Below are 27,909 nucleotides of genomic sequence, written 5' to 3' on the forward strand. Positions count from 1 at the left end.
AGACTGAAATTACGAGAATCTGCCACAATCTCTGATAAATCTTTGAACAGCTAAAAAATACGTTGGTTTAAATTGACAAAAGTATCTTGTTTATTGTATTTGAATCCTACTGTAATCAGCTAAATATGGAAATGAATAACGTATTACATTTTTCAGATAAAAAGGAACAAAATATGCAAAGAATAGGAAATTTACCGATATTTTATCAACAAATGCTCTGCTCATTTAACGAATGTAAACTTAGCAATATTGAGAATAAATAATCCTATTCATTTCTTTAACAACCAGTATGGAACAATTGTAATTTCATGTATAAGGGAAATACCCTGGGTTTTTTATTAAAATGGGTAACATGTGGAATTTTACATGCAAAAGATTTATTAAATGAGGAAGGTAATTTAAAATCTCTTTCAGACTTTTCAAACTGTATAAAAAATAAATCAAACTGGAAATGTGAATCCAAGATTTCATCTTTCTGTGTTCTAGGCTTTATGTAGAAAATATGAGTTTTCATACTGCAAATATGTAAATGTACGAAACAATACTAGTTTTTCCTTCTACACAGGATATGCAAATGTAATAGATCAAAAATGTAATTTTTTCTATAGGAATCTTGTAGACAAAAAATTTTGTAAACCATGTTATCAAACAGTTCTAAAGAATGAATTTAATCTAGGTTCTACGGAATGGAAATATATTTACAGATGTTAACTTTTAGATATGTCTGATAAAAACCTTGCAGAATTTAACTACAAGCTTTTGAACAATATTCTTTGTAATAATGTATATCTCAGGAAATGGGAAAAAACACATGCTCTCTGCAAGATATGCCATGTAAATGAAACATCAAAACACTTAATTTTTTAATGTGAAAATGTAGTCCAAATATGGTATGTATTGAGTCTTTATCTTAAGATAGATACAAAATGGAAACATGCAATTATTTAATTTTTTCATGAACATAATAGGAATGTTATATCATTAGAAACACTTATTTCATATGTGGCATACAGCATTTATAAATATAAAATGTACTGTCGTCTAAGTTCCTTTGATGAAACAAGCTACAATATACTTTGTAATGTCAAATCCTCAATTGTATTTTGTTCGTTTATTTTGAAAAAACTTAATTTCGATACAGATAACAAGCTTTTCCAAAATTCATAAATCTATTTTAGATATATCAATGTACTTAGTGAGTTTGATTGTGTTGGTGCCTTATAACTATTTGTTGACTGGATTTATAGATTTTTGATGTAAAAGAATGGAAATAAATTTATAATTTAAAAACAAATTTGATGTCTACTTAATCAGGCAATAGGTTAAAGTGTCCGCAACTATACTTACCTGGTGCAGAGGGTACCTTGTTCATATAGGGGCCCCTCCATTGCACTCCAGAGAGGCTAAACCCTGCAATTACGATAAAATTGGGCGACTTTCATTTACCATTATAAAGACTTTTAAAATATATTTCATTGTTATAATTCAGTGATCTATTCACACCAAATTTTATCTCTACAGTGTTAGCTGCAACCAAAACAGATTTTTCACTTCCTCATAAAACAAAAATATTTGAGAGCATGTATCCTTTTTTGAACAACGAAATCATGTTTCAGAATGATACTTTAACGGTCAATGATATAAAATTTTGGTGTAGCATTCCACCTTAAAGATTAAATAAAGAGTGAGCGCACGACATAAAATGGATACATTTATTTCGAAAACGGGCTTCTTTTTTTCTTAAAGATGACTGTTGGGTATTGACTACTGAGTAAGCTTATATGTTGTCATGGGTGAAATACTTTTTAAAAAAATGATTAATTAGTAAGATTCAATATATATATATATAGCAATACCTATGGACTTCGGGGCGCTCAGAAAAGATAAAGCACTATAACTTTTACAGGTTACCGGACGTTCAGAACGACAAATGCTATGACGTCATGCCTGAACCAATTTCAAACTAGTGATATTAGGTAAAAAAAAAAGTGATCTCGGTCATGTAGGTCGTCAAGAGCAAAACTATCAATAGAATGGTTTGCAATGGGATTTTTTCAGATCATATATAACAAGTTCCACTGCATTTATGTTTCCTATCAAGAAAATGTTCGAAGAGTTTGACCCACAAATATGAGATCGACGTAGTGACTTACCCTGTTCAATGAGAGTTGTATGTACGGTTTTCTGTAAACATCTTCAACGAAATGTCAGATTACGAGAGACTAGCGGATGTCCTCTGTCACCTACCGAGGAACGTTGAATAGGGACTATTCAGGATCTAGGAAAGACACGAGTGGTGGATTTCACAGAAAGAGAAATGAAGCGAAAGAATAAAGTTATGCTTCTTCAATTGTCAAAAACAAAGTGATATCAAATCATGAAATGTTGTTTTGTCGATGGCTAATAACGTTTATATAGAACCATTTTAACAAGACCTTGGACTTTCAGTAGGGCATAGCTATCTATTCCTTCAGTCAAAACAATTTAAACATGACTCGGTTTTAAGCGAAACATACACCATTTGCGTAGTCTTTGCTCAAAAGCCAGACAAATCTTGTTGATTTCAAAGAGCAATGGCTGAGTGGCTATAACAATGAAATAGACAGACCTACGTCACATTGCTGTTTGACACAACTACCTAAAGTCCAAGCTCTTGTTAAAATGATTCTATGTGTACAGAAACAAACACTAGTAAACACACAGTGAAATACCATTTTTGTCAATCTGTGGTTGGTTTATGTTACATTGTGACAGTGTTTATTTGAAGAATTATATTTTTAGGAAATTCCTATTCTTGTGGAATTTCATGGTAAAATTTACAATGTGTCTATAAGTACCGTTTATGCTTGTGCCATCAGCTAGGAAATTGTTATCGTTTTCTGGCTATTTGGAAGCTGGTCAACTTTCAACAGTTTTGAGCTTTTCCATATTTATGTCATTATGCTAAAAGGAAGTAAGTACTGATAAATTAGTAATACACTTTTTTTCACAATGTACTTTTTCATTATAGAAACATCCAAAAAAGTTTTCTTAGTTATGAAACTGTTTCTCTGTTATTTATCCACGTTTTTATTAATGCCATTTATGTATGAAATAGTGGAACTGTATAATTATATTTGTTTGGGGTTTTACATATAAATTCAGGAGGACACTTCCCTCAGTTAGAGATCAAATTCCCCATCAAGGATGAAGAGGAAATTGTCAGAAACATGGCGTCAGCTATAGACGAACATCCTAACGTTAGAATGGTCCTTCTCGGTATATTTTCAGTCTTTGAGATCATGTCATTTTACACAAAGAATATATTAATGTCAGCATAAAAACAATCGAAATGGAATCAATGTATAAAATAGATTGAAGACAACCTCTTATCCTTTCAGACCATATCACTAGTCCAACAGCTTTGTTGATGCCATTAAAGAGAATGATAGAGGAGTGCCGAAAGCGCGGGGTCCTGGTTTTGATTGACGGCGCCCATGCTCCAGGGCAAGTGGAGATAAATCTAGAGGAACTCTGCCCTGATTTCTACGTCGGGAATTTCCACAAGTGGTTGTATACCCCGAGGGGGTGCGCTTTTCTCTGGGTCCATAAGGATCACCAGGGTTGGTGCACTCCCCTCGTGACGTCATACATGTACGATAAAGGGTTCCAGCTGGAATATGGACAACAGGGTACTCGTGACGACACTCCATATTTCTTGATTCCAGATGCGATCCAGTTTTATAAAGATATGGGTGGAAGGGTAAGTACTTTAAAAAACTTTTATTCGCGGCGAATTTATTTCGCGATTTCCTGGACATAAACTGGTTCGCGACGACAAATTTTTGCGACCAAGCCTTATCCAGACCCATGGTGTGATAAGAATCAAACAACAATTCGACAAGGGTCTGGTTTGCGGCGTGAAATATTCATGACAACAAGGCTCTCGCGAAATTTCTCGCACGAGAATGAAAGTTGGTTTACAGGATTTCATTGGTACAGTACACGTATAATGGTTTTTCCTGGGTATAAATAGTTGGTCTTTTATGTACTTGATAACAATACCAACTCTTAAAATCTCAAATGAAGTTATTTGGTTACAGGAAAGAATAACAAAGTATACGAGGGAACTCCTGGTTAGTGCGTGCAAGATGATAGCAGAAAGGCTACAGACACGGTTAGCTGAAATTCCAAAGTCTATGGAAGTCCCAGGAATGAAAATTGTTTTGTTACCAGATTGTATTTACAATGAACGCTATTCAAACACATGGGTATGTAGATTCTTTTCTACAATTCTTAATAAATAGGAATCGAAGAACCATACTTTCACTTCTTTAAATTTATTTCAGGAAGGTTCCCAAAATTTGCAATTTGACATCATGAATATACACAGAATCCACATTACAGTGAACCCCATCCAGGGCAGGCTCTACATGAGACTTGCAGCGAACATTTACAACGAGATGGCCGACTATGAAAAATTAGCAGACCTGTTAGTTAAGCTTTTCAAGGAAGGTGAATGATGTGTAAATTGAAATTATCAAAAAGAAATAAAAAGACACTCACAAGTGAACCTGATTGTATTATAAAAGGGTTTATGTGTTTTCAGTTATAGTTTTCTGTCACGTCTCTCTAAATAGACGTGGTATAACCGTGATATAAAATTATGATTTGAATTTCTGCAGTAAAGAAGTCTGTATGAAAAACATATATCAGACTTTGGAGCCAGTTTTAGCAAGAGACAAAACTGTCAGTTTTTTTGTTTTTCATTCAGAAGTTTATGAAGCATATTTTGTACTAGGGAAGGTATAGTATATTTCTAACTAAACACTAAAAAAATCATAATTTATTATGATTTTGATATCTACTTACAAAAAGTATGTTAAAATTGCAAATAAAGCAGTCAGGTGTCTAGGAATTTTTATTGGTCATGATAAAGAAGAATGCTTTAATAACAATTGGATAAAATATGATATCGAAAAACTATTTGAATCTTGGAAAAGGAGAAAACTGACTTTATTTGGAAATCAGGCATAGTTAATACACTTGCTATATCAAAACTTACATATGCTGCTACAGTCCTTAATTTTCCTGATAAAAACTATATTTAAAAAATTCAACGGGTGATATACAATTTCATTTAGGATAAAACAGAGAGAACTAAACGTAATACTTTAAAAGGCAATGTTCTTCAGGTTGGGCTTTCAGTTGTTGATATTGAATGTAAAATAAAACCATTAAAAGCCTCTTGGGTTCCAAGATTAACTAGAAACAAAGGTATCATATTTAGTATATTTGAATCCTACTGTAATCAGCTAATTTTGGAAGTGAATTACGTATTACATTTTTCAGATAAAAAAAGAACAAAATATACAGAAAATATGTGGCATACAGCATTTATAAATATAAATTGTACTGTCGTCTAAGTTCCTTTGATGAAACAAGCTACAATATACTTTGTAATGTCAAATCCTCAATTGTATTTTGTTCGTTTATTTTGAAAAAACTTAATTTCGATACAGATAACAAGCTTTTCCAAAATTCATAAATCTATTTTAGATATATCAATGTACTTAGTGAGTTTGATTGTGTTGGTGCCTTATAACTATTTGTTGACTGGATTTATAGATTTGTGATGTAAAAGAATGGAAATAAATCTATAATCTAAAAAAAAATATTTTGATGTCTACTTAATCAGGCAATAGGTTAAAGTGTCCGCAACTATACTTACCTGGTGCAGAGGGTGCCTTGTTCATCAAGGGGTCCCTCCATTGCACCCCAGAGAGGCTAAACCCTGCAATTACGATAGAATTGGGCGACTTTCATTTTACCATTATAAAGACTTTTAAAATATATCTCATTGTTATAATTCAGTGATTTATTCACACCAAATTTTATCTCTACAGTGTTAGCTGCAACCAAAACAGATTTTTCACTTCCTCATAAAACAAAAATATTTGAGAGCATGTATCCTTTTTTGAACAACGAAACCATGTTTCAGAATGATACTTTAACGGTCAATGATATAAAATTTTGGTGTAGCATTCCATCTTAAAGATTAAATAGAGAGTGAACGCACGACATAAAATGGATACATTTATTTCGAAAACGGGCTTCTTTTTTTCTTATAGATGACTGTTGAGTATTGACTACTGAGTAAGCTTATATGTTGTCATGGGTGAAATACTTTTTAAAAAAATGATTAATTAGTTAGATTCAATATATATAGCAATACCTATGGACTTCAGGGCGCTCAGAAAAGATAAAGCACTATAATTTTACCAGGTTGCTGGACGTTCAGAACGACAAATGCTATGACGTCATGCCTGAACCAATTTCAAACTAGTGATATTAGGTAAAAAAAAGTTATCTCGGTCATGTAGGTCGTCAAGAGCCAAACTATAAATAGAATGGTTTGCAATGGGATTTTTTCAGATCATATAACAAGTTCCACTGCATTTATGTTTCCTATCAAGAAAATGTTCGAAGAGTGACACCCACAAATATGAGATCAACGTAGTGACTTACCCTGTTCAATGAGAGTTGTATGTACGGTTTTCTGTAAACATCTACAACGAAATGTCAGATTACGAGAGACTAGCGGATGTCCTCTGTCACCTACCGAGGAACGTTGGAAAGGGCCTTTTCAAGATCTAGGAAAGACACGAGTGGTGGATTTCACAGAAAGAGAAATGAAGCGAAAGAATAAAGTTATGCTTCTTCAATTGTCAAAAACAGTGATATCAAATCATGAAATGTTGTTTTGTCGATGGCTATTAACGTTTATATAGAACCATTTTAACAAGACCTTGGACTTTCAGTAGGGCATAGTTATCTATTCCTTCAGTCAAAACAAGTTAAACATGACTCGGTTTCAAGCGAAATATACACCATTTGCGTAGTCTTTGCTCAAGGGCCAGACAAATCTTGTTGATTTCAAAGAGCAATGGCTGAGTGGTTATAGCAATGAAATAGACAGACCTATGTCACATTGCTGTTTGACAAAACTACCTAAAGTCCAAGCTCTTGTTAAAATGATTCTATGTGTACAGAAACAAACACTAGTAAACACACAGTGAAATACCTTTTTTGTCAATCTGTGGTTGGTTTATGTTACATTGTGACAATGTTTATTTGAAGAATTATATTTTTAGGAAATTCCTATTCTTGTGGAATTTCATGGTAAAATTTACAATGTGTCAATAAGTACCGTTTATGCTTGTGCCATCAGCTAGGAAATTGTTATCGTTTTCTGGCTATTTAGAAGCTGGTCAACTTTCAGCAGTTTTGAGCTTTTCCATATTTATGTCATTATGCTAAAAGGAAGTAAGTACTGATAAATTAGTAATACACTTTTTTTCACAATGTACTTTTTCATAATAGAAACATCCAAAAAGGTTTCGGGACATTTTTTCTTAGTTATGAAACTGTTTCTCTGTTATTTATTCATGTTCTTCATAATTTTAAAATGATTAGCTCTCGTTTAAATGTATGTAAGTCTAAACATTGATAAAGTGAAAAGGATAAGTTTTGTATTTTCTTGCTAGCTAGAAACAAATAACTTCCAACATTTTTTTTTTATTTAAAGCTTTTATTAGAATTATTCATTCAAAATAAGATTACAATATGTCAATATTTGAAAGTATAATTTTCAAATATTTATTGAAATGATATCTTAAAACTCTTTTTGATATTGTATGTATGTAAGTTGTTGGAAACATTTTTGCAATATATGATAGATATATTTTTTAACTATTTTTAAAATGTTCGCGTTTTATGTTAAAATTATTCTTAATTATTAAAGTGGTTAATATTAAATCCAAAGTTCAATAATGGTGTTTAATTTATCTTATTGAAAAATAAAATGTCTTCCGTGGTCTGTGATCTTATTGGAGACGGTGTTAGTTCGCTGTACGCTCAAATGGTCGTTTTTTTCTTATGTGTTGTTTTCTGTCTGTATCAGTATATGTCAGTCTGTCTGGAAAAACAGTGATGACTGTGACATGTTTCTCTTACAATAATAAATATTAAGGTTTTTTTAAGGGATATATAATTTTCCTAAAATGCTCTGTCTGAGTTTTTTGATTGACCTCAAGATTTTCCCTTACTCTTCCTGAGTTATAATGATTTGCTAATATTAAAATAATATAACCAGTCTGAGAGACTTTATCGGGTATACTATAGAATCGGCAAACTGTCACCGCAGACTTCCCGGTACTGGGTTCCTATTAATATTGGGAATCAGGTGCCTCAAACTTATGCAGATCTACTACGTCCTGACTCCCAACTTAATTCCCAAAATACCAATACTGGTGGCGAAACTATATCTTATTCCTACCCTAGCCTTTCCTGACATTTACCTTCTTAATACTTTTCTTTTTCTGCTAAGGCTTCTCCGATGTGTCACATTCGAGCATCTCAGCAAGACTCCCTCATGATCAGATGCAGGCTGCGCTGACTTTTATACCCTTGGGCCAGTTCATTCTAAGGGGTGTCAGGTTATTCCATTTATATGGGTGCGTTTAATTGCAAATTAAGTACGAAGGTTTGGTTGGAAAATAAGTACAAAGGTGTAATAACGAAAAAACCGATTATCATATTGCCCCTTTGCCTTCCTTTGCATCTTCTTGCTTCGTTTTTGCATCCTTGCACTTTTGCCTCCACAGCTTCGTATTTTCACCCTAGCAACAGACACGAGTTGAAAAATGACCAGTTTACCATCACAGATCCCTCAAACAGAGGCAATGTCGTTATTTGTAGTACAACATGAAATTATCAATTATTCATCAAAATATCAAATGAAACTATTCAAAATACTCGCTTGAAAGGGTTGCCATGTTATCAAAATTGATGGTCAGTTGCTTTGGTAAAATCAAGTGATCTACGACTACAATCGCAACTTCTCGGGCCTTTCCGGCAAGCTCGGAAAAACGCCTCGTGTTTTTCCGAGCTTGCCGGAAAGGCCCGAGAAGTTGCGATTGCTACGACTATTCATGTGTTAAAAGTAATTATTTGCCCGGTTTTATTAAGGTATCTCACTCCTCACTGTTCTTGTATCAAAAATTTCTTGAGAAGTATATCATTGAAATATGTAGACAAAACACACTTTAAAAATACACAGATAATGGGAGGTCAGTGTTCATCCCTCTGAGTTAAGGCCAATATAATTTGACCTTTTTCCACCTAAAATGCGATTTCAGCTATATAAGGATTTGATGTCAGTATTTTTGATTAAGCAAACTTTTTTCTAAAAATATTGTTTTTAATTATGCACAATGGTCACACTGATCAGAGGGATTACAAAAAAAAAATTTACGAAGCTGCATAAATTATTGTGTGACATGTTTGCAGTTAAAATAGACAATTTCTATGATAGTTACAATTTGATTTGAAATGAAACATTTTGAATATCAAGAATTTTATAAGATTAATCCAGTTTGCCTAGATATGTATTCAGTATCATTTTGACATAATAAAACATGGGGGTCAGTGATGTCAAATTTTAGATATATATATATGGCTTCAAAGGTAAAATTCTCGCAAAATTTGGATTTAAAAAAATCAGCCATTTTCTATATATCTTCATGATTTTATGTTAAACAGTGGCGTAGCTACCATGTATGCTTATATGCCTGAGCATGCACATCGTTTGGGAAAAAAGGAAGACGCTCAGTAAAAATATGAATAAAGACAAGAGGCCCATGGGGCCACATCGCTCACCTGAGCAACAATGGGCGTTCAAAAGATATTGTGCCATATGATCCATCGGTAGAATAACAAAAAATAAATATTGTAAAGTATTCGAATTTTACACTTATTTTTGCATACACGTAATCTTTGACATTGAGCATTCATGAAATACTATTTTTTACCAGAATAAGAAAATCCTACGCAAGATATAAAACTAAACATTTGGTAGGGGTACACTGTTAAGTTGTTAATTTCCAATTCCCTATATTTTCGTTCTGCCCCCCCCCCCCCCCACTTTGTAAAGCGATCAAAATATATGAGAGCATATAGGTACATTTTTTTCATCAACTACTTACTAGTTATTGTATTTTTTTTTAAAAAATATAGAATAGTTATTGATTTTTATTTTAAAAATCCTACTTGTATAGATGTGAAGAAGAAAATTGTACCTCAATGTGCTCAATTCCTCAAATTAAAAACATTCAACAATTTTATTTGTCTTCTCCATTATAATTAAATGACTGTTATTTACTTTGCGTACAAACCAGGATAATTTTCCGCTGTGATATTTTCTTAGGGATAGCGATAATTACTTTATCCCCGCAACAGAAATGTGTCAGAACTATGGAAACTGTTTTAAAGATGTCGTTTTTACTTACTCGTGTCGGAAAAAACTATCAAAATTGATGTAGATTTCACATTATTTATTGTATAAAGAGGGGGGCCCAGAGAGTAGGTATATACAGAATATCATTCTTTTATTTTGTTTGTACAAGTATTTAACATACTCTAATTCATATAGAACTTCTAATGTTCAACCAAAATTTCAGCGTCAATCGTTTCTAATTATAAGCAAGATACAGAGCTCACAGTTCGCCTAGGTTTGAGTCATATTTTGTTCAAATGAGTTTATTACATCCAGCTTAAGATTTTTAACTTGGTTTTTCCTGTTCAGCATTTAAAATGGAAAAAAGAATGGCCTAAGATTTTCAATTCTTTTATTCACTCAAGACCATTTCACTGGTATTTAAGGTTTTCTCCGCTTTGAATAAAGATCGGACTTTGATTTACAAAAAACCCCGTATGAATCGTGTTGTGTAATGATTAAAGATAGAATTGAATCCATCAAACTATGTATAAGTAATCGAAATATTCAAAAAATTGTATGGATCCAAGCAATAATGAACTCTTGTCTCGTTCAACCAGATGCTCGGCTGTCTCCGTTAATATCCAACAAGCAAGAGAATGTGTACACCAGGTCACGTGATAGCTTGATGACGCGTCTCTAAATATAGAATGACTCTCTGCTTGTCGGAGATTTACGGAGACAGCTGATGGTTGAACGAGACTTTATTGAACTCTGGCGTATGAATACATACGACTGCAAAAAAATATCTAAATTTTTCGTACTATTTAACATCTGACTATTTTCAAAGTATTCTTAAATAAGTTTTTTTTTAAAAACCAATGCTTCTAGATACATTACATCGAATTTATCGATTATTTTCAAGAACTAAATCTTGTCAGCGGCTATGATTTGTGCTTAGGCCCAAACACTGTTTCACTTTCGGTTTGCCAGAGTAACTGCATAGGAGAGTTGATTAAAATCAACTCCCAAAAATGATATATTCATAAATAAGTTTTTTAAAAACCAATGCTTCTAGATACATTACATCGAATTTATCGATTATTTTCAAGAACTAAATCTTGTCAGCGGCTATGATTTGTGCTTAGGCCCAAACACTGTTTCACTTTCGGTTTGCCAGAGTAACTGCATAGGAGAGTTGATTAAAATCAACTCCCAAAAATGATATATTCATAAATAAGTTTTTTAAAAACCAATGCTTCTAGATACATTACATCGAATTTATCGATTATTTTCAAGAACTAAATCTTGTCAGCGGTGATGATTTGTGCTTAGGTCCAAACACTGTTTCACTTTCGGTTTGCCAGAGTAACTGCATAGGAGAGTTTATTAAAATCAACTCATTAAAAATCAATATCATAATATCAACAATATTCATTGCTATAGATTATTTTTTTAAGTAAAAAAAAAAACTTATAAATATTTTGACTTTAAAACTTAAACTTTTTCTTGCATCTTTGAACAGAGCTTTTCGTGAACGGAGGTAAATGTAGTCTTAAAATTGTCACGACCATCTGGTCCTCTTAATTTATTTATACAGGTATACAAATGTAGAGTATTAAGGTACACAAATATACACAGGTGCACGTCCTGGATAACAGCGTCCTATATGTCGGTCCCCGTTACCTCGCTCCGACTATATACAGGTGCACATGCATTCCTCTACCTATCACAACCCGTTCAGTTCAGATCACTTCAGGATCAGGGTCTAGGTTCACTCAGCTTTCAGTTTGGCTTATTACAATGGACTTGTCAAAGATTGAGTTTGGTGCCGAGATGAAGAAAGAGTGCTTCCATTTTGAGGAGGGTTACGTCTTTGTGAATCACGCGGCCTATGGAGAGGTTCCCGTTCTGATGCGAGACAAACAGAAGCAGTAAGACAACAGGGTTCCTCACAATAGATCGCTAATACAGTTCTATTTTGATTCAATTTTTTGGGGGAGATGGTTAAATATATACTTTAGTATTGTCAATACTCTATTGTTTTTGTGGTATATACAAGAGATGTGTTATAATGATTAAAATTGAAAGATATTCGTTAATCGTTTAAATAAAACCACAATATAAAGTACATGTACCGACATCCAGAACGGGTATTTTAACGTGTAGAAACGTTGTCTTGTTAACCTTGGTTATTTGAAATGCCAGTGCATCAGTTCATCTGATAACTATCATAGTATTACATTGGACAGCATTTTGACTAAGAGAATGATATACATTAGCTCGATAAAAATAAACTAAAGGTTTTATTTATCATTTAATTGACGAATGCGCCATTACGTTGTATATTTCGACAAGTTCCATTCCATTAATTCGCAATTCATAATTTTCAAGGTGTTTGTGTATAGTTCCAGCATATTATTTTCATAATAACAAGCTTGCTCATAAGGCTTTGAGAAATGATATTCGATGCACAGTGACCTCACAACATAACAAAATTCAACGATAGAAAAAATGCATGTCTTTTAGTGTTAAGCTTCTCTAGCAGCAAAACAATAAAGAATCTAAATGAAAAAAATAGGATCAATTGTAATATCATAATTATAAGGCTCATTTTAAGCCAGGTGAAGCACTTTAAGCACGTGCTTTTAAAAAGAATTCTGCATCTCAATTTTAAAAAGAGACCAGTTATTTTATCATTGCAAATCTCGAAAACTTTTTGCTTTTGTGGAGTTACTGTTTTTGATTCTTTGGTGTCTATTGGGGTGTGTTCTGTTGTTCAATTTCTTTGATTTTTTCCCAATATATTTGATTTAATGTAGACAAAAAGAAAAAAAATTGTATATCTAATAGGGCTTTTTCTGTAAGTACATTACAATATCATGACTGAGTATTATTGTCGTATATGCTCACCTTCGGATAGGGATTGAGGGGGGGGGGGGGGGCAATCGGTTTTTAGAACGCAGTTCGCAGTTCGCAATTGAATAGTGAACTGCGTTCTATCTAAAACGCAGTTCGCAATTCAAAATTTAGAATTCATATTTGGGGCCCGATTGCCTTATATGCGGTTCGCAATTGAATAGTGAACTGCATTCTATCTAGAACGCAGTTCGTAATTCAAAATTTAGAATTCATATTCGCAGTTCGCTATTGAATAGTGGACTGCGTTCTATCTAGAACGCAGTTCGCAATTCAAAATTTAGAATTCATATTTGGGGCCCGATTGCCTTATATGCAATTGAATTGCGAACTGAATTCAATTGCATAAAAGGCAATCGGGCCCCAAATATGAATTCTAAATTTTGAATTGCGAACTGCGTTCTAGATAGAACGCAGTTCACTATTCAATTGCGAACTGCGAATATGAATTCTAAATTTTGAATTCTAACTTTTTGAATTTTTGAATAAACTATTCAATTGCATATAAGGCAATCGGGCCCCAAATATGAATTCTAGATTTTGAATTGCGAACTGCGTTCTAGATAGAACGCAGTTCACTATTCAATTGCGGACTGCGAATATGAATTCTAAATTTTGAATTGCGAACTGCGTTTTAGATAGAACGCAGTTCACTATTCAATTGCGAACTGCGTTCTAAAAACCGATTGCAGGGGGGGGGGGGGGGGGGGGGGTGGTGGCAATAGCATGCTTACAAATATTTTGTCCTTAGCTACGCTACTTTATAATGGTTAGGCTTCTGGACGCTCAGAAAAGATAAACCATTCCGACTGACTTTTGCAGGTTGTTAGACGTTCAGAACGACAACACCGGGACCTACTTCCGGGAAGTCCTACCCCGGATGTACATGAAATCTTTGCAAGCAGCTGCCGGGTTCTTGGGAGCGGATGTCAATAATTTGGTTTTTGTCCAAAATGCCACCACAGGTAAGAAACCCAATGCAGTTTTAATACAATCATGAATGCACTTACTAGCATATTATCATAAATGAGTCCAAATATTTGTCTGAAGGGAAACCTATATTTTCTACAGGTGTGAACACAGTTTTGAGAGCTTTCCCGTGGAAGGTTGGGGATGAGATATTGACAACAACGTACACCTACGACGCGGTGAAGAATACCTGTAGCAGGATTGTTCAAATGTTCTCAGGTTCGTTGGTGTTATTAAGGTCGTTATACCTTCAATATCAACTTGAACAAACTTTTATATCTCCATGCAGGCATTGAATTCATGAAACATTATCTAGTATCTCATTTGTCACGATATTATGCAACAGTTCCTTTTCTTAAATAAGGGCACGTGCGTGAGTTACAAATACAGTTTCCTATCAAGGACGAGTCGGAGCTGACAGAGGCTATGACGTCATGTCTGGAAAAATATCCCAATATTAAAGTTGTGATGTTAGGTAAATCCCAAATCTATAAAATCTGTAAAGATATATCTGTCATGTTGATATAGTTAAAAGAGTAAAGTTTCCTGTAAAATGGCTTGTAATTGGGTTGTTTCCAGATCATATCACGAGCTCTACTGCACTACTGTTCCCTATCAAGAAAATGATAGAGGAGTGCCGAAAACGCAGGGTTCTGGTTTTGATTGACGGTGCTCATGCTCCAGGGCAAGTGGAGATAAATCTAGAGGATCTCTGTCCAGATTTCTACGTCGGAAATTTCCACAAGTGGTTGTATACCCCTCGGGGGTGCGCTTTTCTCTGGGTCCACAGGGATCACCAGGGTTGGTGCACTCCCCTCGTGACGTCAAGACAATATAACAACGGCTTCCAGATAGAATTTTGTGTACAAGGAACAAGAGACGACATTCCGTACTTTCTGGTTCCAGATGCTATCCTGTTCCTTAAGGAATTGGGTGGAATGGTCAGTAATTATTTTAAATATAAGAGTACATTGTACAGTACTTCTGTAGTACCAAATTTATACATCCATACATACAATTTGTAACACTCATAATTTTTTTTAAAGGACTTTTTTTTTTATCGTTAATTTTATTTGTTGTTACATGTACCAATCTAAAGTTATTCACATGTAGGAGAAGATAAATCGATACAAAAGAGATTTATTGGACAAGGCCACAATTATGCTAACAGAGAGACTGAACACCGACGTCCTTCAGATTCCCGGATCTATGGAGGCCCCCGGAATGAGAATGGTCCTGTTACCGGAATACGAGGGTTACCCTAAAACATTGGTAAGAATGGTGATGAGTTGGTGTGGACACGTTGTAACAGAGGATACTGGGTCTTCCCCTATATACACTTTTGTCATCTAGCTTTTTTCCCTATTTTTCATTAAAGAAAAATAAATTTTCAATTTTAAAGCGATTTTTCGGGTCGACTTTTTAAGGCGTATATATCAGTATATATAGCTTTGGTGAAGTGATATTCGTTGAATGAATGGTTGTTAGTTAAGTCATTTTAAATTTTCCTTTGGGAAATTTACTTCGCTAAATGGAGAATTTTTTTGTTTTTGATTGTCCCATGGTCTGTCCGTCTATGCAATCTGGTCCGTTTGTCTCTTTCTGTCAGATTTTGTTCTTGGCCATATTTTTTGTGTCTTTACACATAAGCAACATTATATAAATCTTAGTCTGAAGGAATTTCAACGTCAGAGATCAAGGTAAGTAAAAAAGGTAATTGGAGGAAGTCAAGGACCTATTTTATTCCAATATGACTTTGTAAGGAATATGTATTATTTCATAATCAAGTCGACTCTATTTATCAAGGAAGGCTCGGAGAAACTGTTCATGGACCTGACCCACAAATACAAGACCAACACCGCTATATACCCCGTCCAGGGAGAGTTGTACATACGGGTATCTGCCAACATCTACAACGAAATGTCAGACTACCAGAAACTGGCGGATGTCCTGTGTCAGCTACCGAGGAAACATTGAATATAACATCAGGATCAGCTTTCAGAGAGAGAGAGAGAGAGAGAGAGAGAGAGAGAGAGAGAGAGAGAGAGAGAGAGAGAGAGAAATACTTTAGCAATTGTAATTATCGGTACATACATATGTACATCTGCTACATGTATTATATTGCTATATACAAGGAAGTATAATTTACACGAATATATCCTTTTGTATATTTCATTGTAGTTTTTACAGATTTTTTTCGGTCTATCTTCTGTATGCAAGTATCATTTTTTTAAATTATGTGCAGCATTGTTCACTCTTTTTTAAATAAATTATCCGTTTATGACATATTTCTGATCTAATTTATACCTTCGGTCTACCTTATAAATACGACATCTTGTAAAAATCGTACCCATATATATTTTTTATGAAATGTAAATTTTATGTAAATTTCGGCCTGAAAGAAAGACTGGAGGTACTGAAGAAAAAGAGAGGGTACATGGGATAAATACCTGAGTGGGTTGCCGGTGTAACGAAGAATATTGACCCGGGTTGAAAATTGACCCGGGGGTCATTTTTCAACGTTGAAAATTGAGACCAAAATCGTGAAATTTATACCCGGGGTCATTTTTCAACGATATGAGAAAGATTTTTCTAAACTCTGATGACCTCGACCCGTTGAAAATTGATCCTGTTGAGAATTGACCCAAACCTCAGAGTTTTGATCTGAACTGGAACTTACTCTACATAGTAAATATACAATCATGCACATATTTGAAAGTTTCAGTTTTAAAATGTACATACTGTCCGATACATATGTGGACGTGGCTAATTTCTTTTAGGCTGATATGTCATTTAGTTTTTAGATTGAAAATATGATATCCATTTATTATTACAATACTATGTATAAAAGCTAAGAAGATGACCGTTTGCTTCGGAATGGAGCAGGCGAGTAGGACTAGAATACTTTTTGACATAGATGACATGGTTTTCATTCCTTCATGTGACATAATTTAAAGTTTAAACTTGTCACAATCTCTGATAAATATATCTAACAAACATATTGCCCGTTATCGTCACTTTTAAGGCAATTCAACAGAGCTCTATTCGACAGGCACCTGTCGTTGTATATTTTTCTAATAATTGAAAATATATAACCTCTATACTGCTTTAATGGGTAAAGGTTATATATATTTATATCAAGACAAAAAGATATAATGTCAGATACGCTTAATTGGAAGAAGTCAGAATATTTCACTGACAAAATAATAAATGATTGGTTGTCATATTTTTATCCTTTTTCATATATACTGGGTTTTTTCTATACGTATATATACAGCATATACATTTTTACATTTGTTTTTAATTTTTTACGACTTTAAAATAATTTTTCATAAACTTGTCTGATTAACTTTATTGAAGCACCATCCAATTTTCTGCATATACAGTCATGGTTCTTCTTAAAAATGCAATTTATTTCTATTATTTGAGTTTTCAATTCTATTATTTACCTGTAAATTAGAAACACAGGCAACATGACGTAATATATTTTCTCAAAATTAAAAACATATACCCCTAAAGCAAAGATGGTATCAATTTGAAAAAAAGTAGGTTTGCATCTAAATATACAGTCGGAGGATTGTTGATCTAATTATATTAATGGTATATACATGAAAAGGTATGCGAAAAGTATACAACTGATAGATATGTTGTTTGGAGCAGCTGTATCAAGGAAAAATCCGAATTGCTTAAACATGTACAAATTGAAGCAACCGGGACAGTGACAGGGATCAGAGTTAATTCTTCTAAAATAATTTTATATCGTGAGCTTAATTTGGAAACCTTGCAATCTCGAAGGGATAACCATAAACTAATTATATTCAACAAGAATATAAATGGTTTAGCACCACAAGATATGTTAGATTGAATTCAATCATATTTTCTTACTGAACATGCATATAATCATAGATCGAATGAGCTTTTTTACTATCTACCACTATATACTTATTACAATAGCTTTGCTCCGTCTACATGTAAATTTAGAATAATATTCATGCAGAAAAGAAAATTTCATTAACTTTATCTTTCTTTTAAGTCAAAACTTAAAAAACAAAATATACCTAGAGCTTACAAACCTTTCAGTTAAGACAATAGGAAATAATTATTTTACGTCAATTACGGAATAAAGCTAGTAAAGCTTACTTATTTAAGGATTTTTTTTATCTGATGTGAGTCGATGTTTATACTGTGGGTCTGAATCTGAAGGAAATGTGATTTTTCCCCTGGATATCCAAGATACACTCAACAAAGAGACGAACTTTTTAACCAACTTATTGACATTATTGTACCATTTTATATGAACTATATACATTGTACTTTATGGTAGTTCTGATTTTTCATGTAGATAAAATTGTGAAAATGTTTTCCATGTTTATACTTACATTAGATCTCCAAAGCGTTTTTGATTCTCTTAAGGTACACTGTTTAAACCTATTTAAGTAGTATACCTGTATATTTACTTAATATACAGTTCCCTTTTATTTACTGTTCTTTTCAAATGGGCTGGATCATGAAAATCTTATTCTTATGTTTGTATCTCTGCAGGTATAAATGAAGGTGATATGTTTGTTAATATAGGTGTGAGTGAACATGTTTAACACGTTCAAATTAAATTAATAATGTAGGTGGCTGTGATAGGAAGGTCTATCATCTACTCCAACGCTGTTGTGTGATCTTCTACTACTTATTTCTATTCAAAAAATGCAATTTACCAATTTATTGACGAAAACAATTACTGTTAGTAAATTTATGATAAATTTTTGTGATCAAAGCAATTTAGAAACTTTAAAGCAAAATTCTATTGTCATCCTGTACAAAAAATAGGTTGCTAACTTGCTACAGATTCCATGAAGCAGAATTGTTAATGCCTAGAAAAATTAGCGATTTGATGATATTAAATGCATCAAAAGTTATTCTAACGGAACAAATAAAACACCTAAATCGGCTTTCCAGATATAGTTACTACAGCATTGTTCATGAAAGAGTACAATCATGTTAGCATATCATCATTTTGTAAACTGTTATTGGCTGGATGGGTGTGAATACAAAATTCAGATAGTCACAGTTTTAACAAACTGAGTGGGTGCAAACACAAAAATATCAATATGACATACTGTAATTTCTTTAATTTACACCCACTCAGAAAATTTACAATGAACAATATCAAAGTTTCAATTTACTGGGTGAACGTAAAACCAAAATTGTAATTTTTTAAAATTATTTATATTTGTACACTTCTCCAGCAAATTAAAAAAAAGGGTTTTACTGAATTGAATATTTTAACGTGTAACCATGTATACTAATTTTATAAAAAAAAATATATTTCTTTAAAAATATATAGATATCACACACAGCAATTATACGCAAAAAGTTTATTATGAATAAAATACTTATTACATGTACATATTTAAAGGGATACTATGTAAATTCAAAAAATAATTATTTAAGTCTCATTTTAATCCCCCCCCCCCATGTAAATCTAAAGAATAAATGTATAAAAACTGATAATTTTTAATTAATAAACTATAATATTGATTCATTAATTTGTGCTTCTTTGCTGTTGAATTTTGAACCGGTTTCATGATCAAAATTCCACGATGCGGGTCAATTTTCAACGGATTAGGGTCTTTATTCAAAACCTTTGGTCTCAATATTCAACGTGGAAAAATGACCCCCGGGTCAATTTTCAACCCGGGTCAAAATTCTTCGTTACACCGGGTCGGTCCTGTCAGGTTCTCCTCGAGCACACCTGATTTCTCTGGGTGGAAAAAGCAGAAATCTTGGAATTTTTATATTATATCGATTTCTTTGACGATAGGAAAATGTATTTATCACTAAAATCAACAAAGCGTGGTGGAAACAATTACCCAAGACACACTATTTGCATTGGTGGAGGCAGTTATTTTTTTTCGGATAAAGAGCGATGCTCAGTTTTGGTTTTGGTAACTACTATTACTACTTTCTGTTTCGCATTTATCGTAAAATTTTCACAGAATTTATTTTCCTTTGATTGAAGTAAAATGGCAACAGACACGAGAATACCAACAGGTAATAATAGATAATACGAATATGCATGTGTATTCCGTTCATTCTTGCCTGTCCATTTGAAGTATTAGGCGTTAAGATCGTAACCGATCAGATAAGACACACCCTGGCGATGGCGTGATTTCCGTATGTCCCTCGTCAAAATAATGTGTTGTCAATTCATTAAGACACGGCTGATTGGAAACGCTTCGGCAAATCAACGATTCAATAACCTAATATGAATGTTATGTATAGATTTCAATATAAATGCATGTGTTTTATACACTCATAAAACACATTCAGACTTGTTTTCACTTGCAAACTTGTATTTATGAAACATTTATTTATAATTTTATAATATATAAAATTATTTCCACCCTGACTAAGAAAAGCTTGTACCATCAGGTAAAATATATGGGTAATTATACTTTATTATTTTACGGTATTGTTGGTTTTCTTAACTCGAACTCATTTGAAACTCAGTTTCCTGATCACTGATTTTCCTTACTTGAATAATTTACTAATGTATAGATATGTATATACTCATTAATCAAAATGGTTATTTTTTGCATTTGTTTAAGTTGCTGCAGAGGAGGTAGACTTAACATCAATTCGAGTTGTTGTTATAGTACCAGAGTTAACTATGAAAAAATCCTTTTTTTCTAAGGAACCTGCCAAAAACTGTCAAGTTAATGTAAAACCAAATGCAAGGTAAGAGGGGTTATCTTTCTTGAAGAATTTTCTGGGTAAAAATGTGTTTCCTATATTGAGAGAGATTTTTATTTTGATTTGTCTAGAACTCTAGAGGTCACTGTTGATATTGAAGAAAAGGGTGGCAAAATGATCAAATATGCCTATAAAGCCAACAAGCTGCCTGGCGACATTGATCCTGATGGCTGCAAGACTGAGGCAAGTAGACACAGAGTTACAGACCCACAACCTGTAATATTTGTATCTTATCTATAAATCCTTTCGACCCGCTATTGAACCAGTGAATGGAACATATTAACCCTTCTCTATATATGTAGCCTATATACATATGCCTGCTGCATAGATAATATTCTAAACAACGATTAATGTTTTTAAGCAAATCGCAGGTAAATTACTTACCAGTTAGATTGTGTTTCAGTACAAGAAAGGACAGGTCATAATTTTTCTGAAGAAGAAGGAGGAGACTTCGTGGGCCGTGCCCCTGTCTAAGAATGGGCTGGACCAGGACCCTGACGCCTAGGTCCGAGGGGTGGGGTATTTGGTCAACACGGAGGGAGAAAATTGATTGTGATGGGAACGCTGAATGTGATATTGTCAGCTGTGCCTAAATGTAAAACCTGCTGAGCTGACATTTCCTTATGCTATGCTTCATTTATTTCCTGAAAATATCAACCTTTTAACTTGTTGAGCTGATTTTTTTTACAGCGGTGCTGCAATTTGTTTTATAACAATATTAGTCTAATGCATACTAATGCAATCTTTAGATATCTATTAAAATTTGCACCTTTTTTGCACAGTAACTGAAAATCTCCAAAGTTTATCTTAGTTATTATTATCTTCACAATGTATATAAAAAAGTAGATTGGAATAGTGGTGAATGGCTTGTAGACAGTTTTAACTAGACAAATAGACACGTGTAGGGACATCTCATCAACCACCTAATAAATTGTTTCCAATAGCAATAAATTATATAAATAAAAAAGACAATTCAAACCTATATTTTTTTGCTCGACTTGATAATATTTTATGAGGAAGACAATCTTTAAAGTGCAATATTATAACGTGACTATGTACAAGGTTTGTGTTTATCAATTATTGTATGTCTAACCAATTTGTTCAGATTTTTTGTAATAACCTGCGGATTATTTTGAAGCATTTTAATTTTTTTTAATAGTCTTTGTTGTTAGTATACAAATGTATTCCTTTTGATTTCTTTTTACACATATGTTTATATTTAAACATTTTATAAGAGTTGTCTTCATAAGAGTAAATTATGTCAAATAGCTTCATGTGTTTTGACAAATAAAAAACATGAAAAATATAAAAATTTCGTTTTCTATTTGTAATTGCTAAGTAAACTATGAGATTTCATACAGGTGTAATCTCCAGTCTGAATGAATGACATTTCCCAGGAAACTAATTGTTCATGATTACAATGGATGGGATGTCCATTTATCTTAGCTGTTGACATTTACGTCAAATAGAATCATCTCTGGAATTTAACAATCTGGGAATTTAGTTAATGAAGTTTACATAGCTCTGTACTATATACCAACTGTTAATCACATAGATATGGTATGGACAATTGAACTTGCTTATCAACCTTTAGAACATCCCTTCGTGATATACACAAGTTAGGTATCTAATCAATTACTTAAGGGCTCTTCCTTCAATTTAATTTGTTGTTCTACCCCAAACCGGAAGTTACAGTTTCCCTCTATCGGCCAGTGCACGGTTCTCTCCTCTATAGTAAATCCTGTCACCCCTTTCTTTTGCTCGTCCTTCATTATTTGAGAGAAATCTCCTTCAAACGACTGAATAAATGAATTGTTGTCTTTTAGATTTGTCAAAGAAACAATCACAATTCCGCGTATTTTCACTAACATTTTGTACTTGGCGTTAAATTCACTCTCCCGCACAACCAGATCGGCGGTTGCGCAGTGGTTCCCCTTGACCCTTACAGTGCTATTTACAGCCCAGGTCAAGGAATTCTCGTTCGTGTCCTCAAATCCCGTCTGCATGTTCACCTCTCGCCCAAATCCCGCTGTGATCTCGGCCACTTCCTCCGGAAGTCCCAGTTTCAGTTCCACGTTAAATCCCTTGGTAAATCCCTTTTCTATGCAGGTGGTACTTACGCACGACGTCGACCTCTCGGTTTGAAACGAGTGTTCCTGCTCGTTTTCTGTGTCGTTATGAAATGTGGACCGGAAGACGACTTGTGCCTTTGGAAGCTCCACCATGACTTTGTCGTCATACTCAGGCTTCTCGGTGACGAATCGAACACGTGACCAGTTAACGTTTAACTGAACATCCTCAAAACGCAGCTTACTGTTTTCTTTGGAGCGAATTTTCAAAAAATTTGTCCATGCCCATGTTTTGACAGTGTCATCGAGATCTAAAACGTTCGCCATATTGCTGAATTGCTGAAAATAAATAAAAACCAAATAAGGAATTTCAAAGTACATGCAAAAAGTTTTCTAGAAATACATATTTATGTCACGTATTTTCTGTTATTAGATATGTATTCGGTACCTTGATCTCTGACTTCAATAATAAAATTGAATTCAAAATAGCTGGCTCTTGTCAAGCAAACACACAACATAAAACATATAAAGAAAAAATAGAATTTTGCTTTATCAAATTTTAAAATAATTATAAACTTATTTTCCTTATTCAATCTATTAATCAAATATGAAAAATACATGTGTATTTATAGGTATACTTAGTCACAATACTCTCCCTACCAGCTATTTATTAATTATCTTTATCTCGACAAGTTACGAAGACCAGGGGACAAAACCTGGGGGTAATAAACCTATCTGACGCCGGACATTTACACTGTATACACTAGCTGGACTCTGGCTCCTCTCGTTTGTAAACACGGATTGCATTCAGCATAAAAATGTAATAAACCGACTGCGGACAGTTTGTGTGATACGTGTATTCCTGAAGAAAAACTGTACCGAATGACAACTTGTAGTATTTATTTCAATATTCAACAGAGCACGCAAAGTTATTTAAGAAACCAAAAGAAAATGCGAGATGTGACGGCATTATATATGTCAAAATTATTATTATTTTTTTTTTTTTGATACATGCATAAAGTACACATTCATGAGATAAGTGATGACATATCACCGAGAATTAATCGTTATTTAATGTTATTTAAAATGCGATAAATGGTCTGTATAGTAACTAGTAATTTTACCCCAAAAATTATCTGTTCAAACTATTTTTATTGGTGTTTTTATATCAGATGTGAATAGTTTAAATTAATGTCCTTTTACCAAATCTAACTAGATAAGAACAAAACAGGCCTTACCCCCAGAGTCTGTGACTGACTAGTTACCGTCGCGTGCCTTGGGGTCCCCTCTCTGTGTCCGGACTGACCGTCACTCAGTCAGAGACAGTGGGATTACCACGACCAGTTATGTCAATATTGTTACAGTGTGATCAAGCTGGCCTCACTCCAAACCAAACTTTTGTTTTCTCTCTTCCTATAATCCGATTTAAAACTACTTCCAACAAACTATCAATAGTATTTGGTTATTTCACAGCTCTCTTGTTTTTGTTACATTTCCGATTGTCTCGAGTATTTTTTCTATCAATTCCAAACAAAATCAAATTGAAGGACCTAACACGTATAATACTTGTCATTTAATCAAATTATAACTAGTATTGGCAGTGTGTATTGAAAAAACATGCACAAGTATGTGAATTTGGTGATCATTTTCGTTGAATCAGCGCAGTTGCTTTTAATACATCTGAGTTGCACTGCATGCAGTTTTAATTAGATGTATATAGCCATCGCGGGCCTAGAACGGGGGAGAGAAGTGCATTACAGGCTAGGACGCAACAAAACGGCACGTACCATTTGCTCAGCCTAGTATCGACCGGGCATCGGAATGTAACTATACGCCATGGACCACCTCACTCAAGACAAATGTGATTTATGATTGATATCAAACCATCCATATTCGGTAAATTTGATAATCCCGCCGGCTTTTATAGTGTCTTGTCGCTGCAGAGGGAATACAGAAAGTTTAGTTACAAAAAGCCATCAGCGGAAGCCAGCCACTTAACGTAACGGCAGAACGAGCCTGTTATTAGAACAGTAACGGAATCTGTTCTCTAAAAAAGCAAAGGGAGAATGAAGAGGCAGGAAGCACGAATTATATCCGAGAGCATTTTTATGTTGCCGTTCAGAATCTTAAGTAACCAGAAATATTTGCAAAGGTGTACAAAAAGCTCTTAGAGTGTGTGATGTTGAGGGCAAGTTAAGCTGTATCTGACACCGAGAGAATAACGGGGAAAAAAAGCTATCAGAAAATTCATTAGCGTGCTCGTGTGGGACACGTGCGTCTAGTAATTGATCACGAGTAAATTAGTTTAAGGGTGAACCAATGTTTATATACACATTGTCTGAGGCCCGGCTTCACGGAACATATGTTTTTGTTATGACAGAGGATGCCATCAAATTTTGTTTGCATCCGACCTCCGTCGGGGTGTTTAGAGTATAGAATGTACTTAATGTACACAGCCAACGTTCAGTAACAAAAAGGGTCATATTTCAGCAGGAACCTTTGCTACAATGGCTAACAAGGAAATAAAAGTGTCTTTTTCCGGCCCGAAGTATGTGTGTAGTTTGTCATTACAGAACACAAAACTTGCTTCCTCCTTGTAAATGCTTGTCCTGTCCATAATTTTGATATAAACATAGAAATCACCCTCTGTTTTAGGGGTCACATATAGTTTGATTTGGGCGTTTTCAGTGACGTATCAAAACTGGTCGCTCAGAACTATCATTAACAATCTGTGAACTTTGACACCCAAATAAATAGTACTAGTTAAGTATATTTACAAGAGAGAGAACGGTATCGTGTTTTAAAATCAGTTTCACATTAATAAAATTTGCACTGAACAGACGTGTGACTCCACAGGTTAATCACAGATCGATATTGATGAAACAATTGCTCTTTTTCCCCGACTTAGAAATGCAACATTGTCCCGAAATCTCTGGATTTTTGCTTTTTTTTTTATAACTGATAATCAAATGGTATAAATGGAGAGATTACAATCTCTTCTAAAGTATAAGAAAGAAATGAATTAATTTACTTACCTTTATTTTAATGAATTGGCAATTTCCTTTGGGTTATTGCTCCGTCACTTCAGCAACAGTCATAGCCGATTCAAGCTGTGCATTGATTGGATCAAACTAGTCACGTGGCAGTAAAGCAATGTAAATCGATGGCCATGTGGCCAGGTAAATTATTGACGATGTTGTGAAGGTATGACCATATTTCACAGATGGTGTACATAATTTCAATGTTAATCATAGTGTAAACACGCTCAATTTAATACCCTTGTATACAACCTCAAATCATTATGTTAGAGTGATGAGAGAGAGAGAGAGAGAGAGAGAGAGAGAGAGAGAGAGAGAGAGAGAGAGAGAGAGAGAGAGAGAGTCTGAATTAAAATATATTAATTTCTACTAAATTAGAACAAAAATTAATCAACTAGTACACTCGATTTTAAAGCACTACAGTGGGTTAAGCATATACGAACATATCAAGGAATCAAGGATACATCTATATAATTATATTGCTACAAGCATAACATTAAAGAACATGTACAATTATTTTTTAACATTTAACTCTAAGGTGCACCTGTAACTGTAAGCATCATATTTGTAACTTATAAACTAGTAATTGACCAAAGTCAGAACATCGTAAATAATAGACTCTTCGTGCATGTATGTATTAGACCCATAGGGCAATATTTTTTTCGTCTTATATGATTTTAATACTAATGTTTTAAGTTGATGGTTCGATGCCAGCAAAACTTTCTCTTTTTTCCATTTTTTTTTTTCGGGGATGGGGTGGGGGTTGTGTCTTTGTGTTCGTTTTAATTCAATGATTCAATTTCTTTATTGTAAACGTCTTATATATGGCACTTATATTAGTTATTAAATGGTGAAAAATACCAAAATATAGGCAAAAATGGACGGTCAGTCCTTACAGATCTTGTCTCTTGCGTACAAACTCATATGTTTACAAAATTATTTGTATTTGGAGAATGACATACGGGTTACTGAAAAATACACACAAAAATAACACATTTATATCATATATACATTGTATATATTGATAATAATAACAATTTAAATCAAAAAATTGCACAATGTAGTTGAAACCTTTTTGAGTGCGAGGGCTTTGTAAATGAATTTTCGTAAATTACACAATTCTTTGATATTGTTAACACTTAGTAACTGTATTAATTTGTATATGGATGGTTGACACCAGTAATACTTTTTACAAGCTGTGATCGTAATGCTAAATATATTGCACATACATGTACTGTCTAGTATAAAATGATATTCGTCTTCAATGTCTGTAATACAAGTTTTACAAAATCTTTCGTCTCTTGCCAAGTTGGTATATTTTTATGTCGTCCTGTTTCAATAAGCAGATTATGTGAGGACAACCTCATTAATTAATAAATCAATAATTAATAATCAAACAAAATTGAACGTAAAAAACTTTCCTTTAGCATATTCTAACTAGCTGTGCTTTAAAGTTGTTAAAGTGTAGGTTTCAATTTTGAAAATGTATTTCACTCAATATAGGTTTTTTTTCCTTAAAAACACGACTTATTTTCAAATACAAGACAGTAAAATCGCATTTTGATGACCAAAACACATTCTAAATAAATGTGTATATGCATGTCCCAACTTTTTCCAACAGATCGAGTGTTTTAAAGCAGGGGCTTGTCTGTGGATTTTAAACTATTCGGTTCTAAAAATTAAAATTATGTTCGTTTTTGGTATATTTCTGTGTGAGCTGTGTGGTATAAGGGGTGGATATGTGTGTTTTAGGTCACGTGACATTGGGATATAAATAGTAATTGCGCGGGTTTTGTGGTCATTCTACCGCTCGTTAGGACGTAGAGAAGGAGTAATGGCTACTAGTAAATTGTTATTATAATTATATATGCAATATGTGTGTTCAATATAATGGTGTCGGTGTGTGTTGTTT

General features: G+C 33.7%; 4 protein-coding genes across 9 annotated transcripts; 3 read left to right on the forward strand and 1 right to left on the reverse strand.

Annotated features, from left to right (window-relative positions):
* Window positions 1-2,940: 2,940 nt before the first annotated feature.
* LOC136275363 (uncharacterized) lies at window positions 2,941-4,502 on the forward strand. Its single transcript, XM_066084245.1, has 5 exons — window positions 2,941-2,953; window positions 3,145-3,258; window positions 3,381-3,742; window positions 4,083-4,250; window positions 4,329-4,502. The coding sequence occupies exons 1-5, from the start codon at window positions 2,941-2,943 to the stop codon at window positions 4,500-4,502; spliced, it is 831 nt and encodes a 276-aa protein (XP_065940317.1).
* A 7,417-nt stretch (window positions 4,503-11,919) lies between these two features.
* LOC105323235 (uncharacterized) lies at window positions 11,920-16,188 on the forward strand. The gene is made up of 7 exons (XM_011422275.4): window positions 11,920-12,189; window positions 13,997-14,139; window positions 14,246-14,362; window positions 14,508-14,618; window positions 14,723-15,084; window positions 15,257-15,415; window positions 15,950-16,188. Exons 1-7 carry the CDS (start codon window positions 12,059-12,061, stop codon window positions 16,118-16,120), a joined length of 1,194 nt encoding a protein of 397 aa, XP_011420577.3. The 5' UTR covers window positions 11,920-12,058; the 3' UTR covers window positions 16,121-16,188.
* Window positions 16,189-20,052: 3,864 nt separating this feature from the next.
* LOC105323233 (uncharacterized) lies at window positions 20,053-21,933 on the forward strand. Its single transcript, XM_011422270.4, has 4 exons — window positions 20,053-20,188; window positions 20,746-20,875; window positions 20,962-21,073; window positions 21,294-21,933. The coding sequence occupies exons 1-4, from the start codon at window positions 20,161-20,163 to the stop codon at window positions 21,393-21,395; spliced, it is 372 nt and encodes a 123-aa protein (XP_011420572.2). The 5' UTR covers window positions 20,053-20,160; the 3' UTR covers window positions 21,396-21,933.
* Window positions 21,934-22,419: 486 nt separating this feature from the next.
* Window positions 22,420-26,248, reverse strand: LOC105323234 (uncharacterized). 6 transcript variants are annotated; one of them, XM_011422272.4, is made up of 2 exons: window positions 25,995-26,147; window positions 22,420-23,298 (listed from the first exon to the last, which is right to left on the reverse strand). In XM_011422272.4, exon 2 carries the CDS (start codon window positions 23,284-23,286, stop codon window positions 22,522-22,524), a length of 765 nt encoding a protein of 254 aa, XP_011420574.3. In that variant the 5' UTR covers window positions 23,287-23,298; window positions 25,995-26,147; the 3' UTR covers window positions 22,420-22,521. The 6 variants fall into 6 exon arrangements, 5 of the variants coding, with proteins under 5 accessions (XP_011420574.3, XP_011420576.3, XP_065940382.1 ...); XM_011422274.4 differs by having other exon boundaries at window positions 22,420-23,290; window positions 25,995-26,132; XM_066084310.1 differs by lacking the exon at window positions 25,995-26,147 and adding an exon at window positions 24,198-24,315.
* Between the last annotated feature and the right edge of the window lie 1,661 nt (window positions 26,249-27,909).

The sequence above is a fragment of the Magallana gigas genome, chromosome 5 (genome assembly GCF_963853765.1).
Source record: "Magallana gigas chromosome 5, xbMagGiga1.1, whole genome shotgun sequence".
In the NCBI taxonomy this organism is placed as follows: domain Eukaryota; kingdom Metazoa; phylum Mollusca; class Bivalvia; order Ostreida; family Ostreidae; genus Magallana; species Magallana gigas.

What these genes read in the sequence shown, in the direction of transcription:
- LOC136275363 (XM_066084245.1), top strand. An exon ending in CGTTAGAATGGTCCTTCTCG is followed by an intron (nt 3,259 to 3,380) that starts GTATATTTTCAG and finishes TTATCCTTTCAG; the next exon opens with ACCATATCACTAGTCCAACA. An exon ending in ATAAAGATATGGGTGGAAGG is followed by an intron (nt 3,743 to 4,082) that starts GTAAGTACTTTA and finishes ATTTGGTTACAG; the next exon opens with GAAAGAATAACAAAGTATAC.
- LOC105323235 (XM_011422275.4), top strand. Translation starts at nt 12,059, where the DNA reads ATGGACTTGTCAAAGATTGAGTTTGGTGCCGAGATGAAGAAAGAGTGC. An exon ending in GATTGTTCAAATGTTCTCAG is followed by an intron (nt 14,363 to 14,507) that starts GTTCGTTGGTGT and finishes TTCTTAAATAAG; the next exon opens with GGCACGTGCGTGAGTTACAA. An exon ending in AGGGTTACCCTAAAACATTG is followed by an intron (nt 15,416 to 15,949) that starts GTAAGAATGGTG and finishes CTATTTATCAAG; the next exon opens with GAAGGCTCGGAGAAACTGTT.
- LOC105323233 (XM_011422270.4), top strand. Translation starts at nt 20,161, where the DNA reads ATGGCAACAGACACGAGAATACCAACAG. An exon ending in AGACACGAGAATACCAACAG is followed by an intron (nt 20,189 to 20,745) that starts GTAATAATAGAT and finishes CATTTGTTTAAG; the next exon opens with TTGCTGCAGAGGAGGTAGAC. An exon ending in AATGTAAAACCAAATGCAAG is followed by an intron (nt 20,876 to 20,961) that starts GTAAGAGGGGTT and finishes TGATTTGTCTAG; the next exon opens with AACTCTAGAGGTCACTGTTG.
- LOC105323234 (XM_011422272.4), bottom strand. Translation starts at nt 23,286, where the DNA reads ATGGCGAACGTTTTAGATCTCGATGACACTGTCAAAACATGGGCATGG.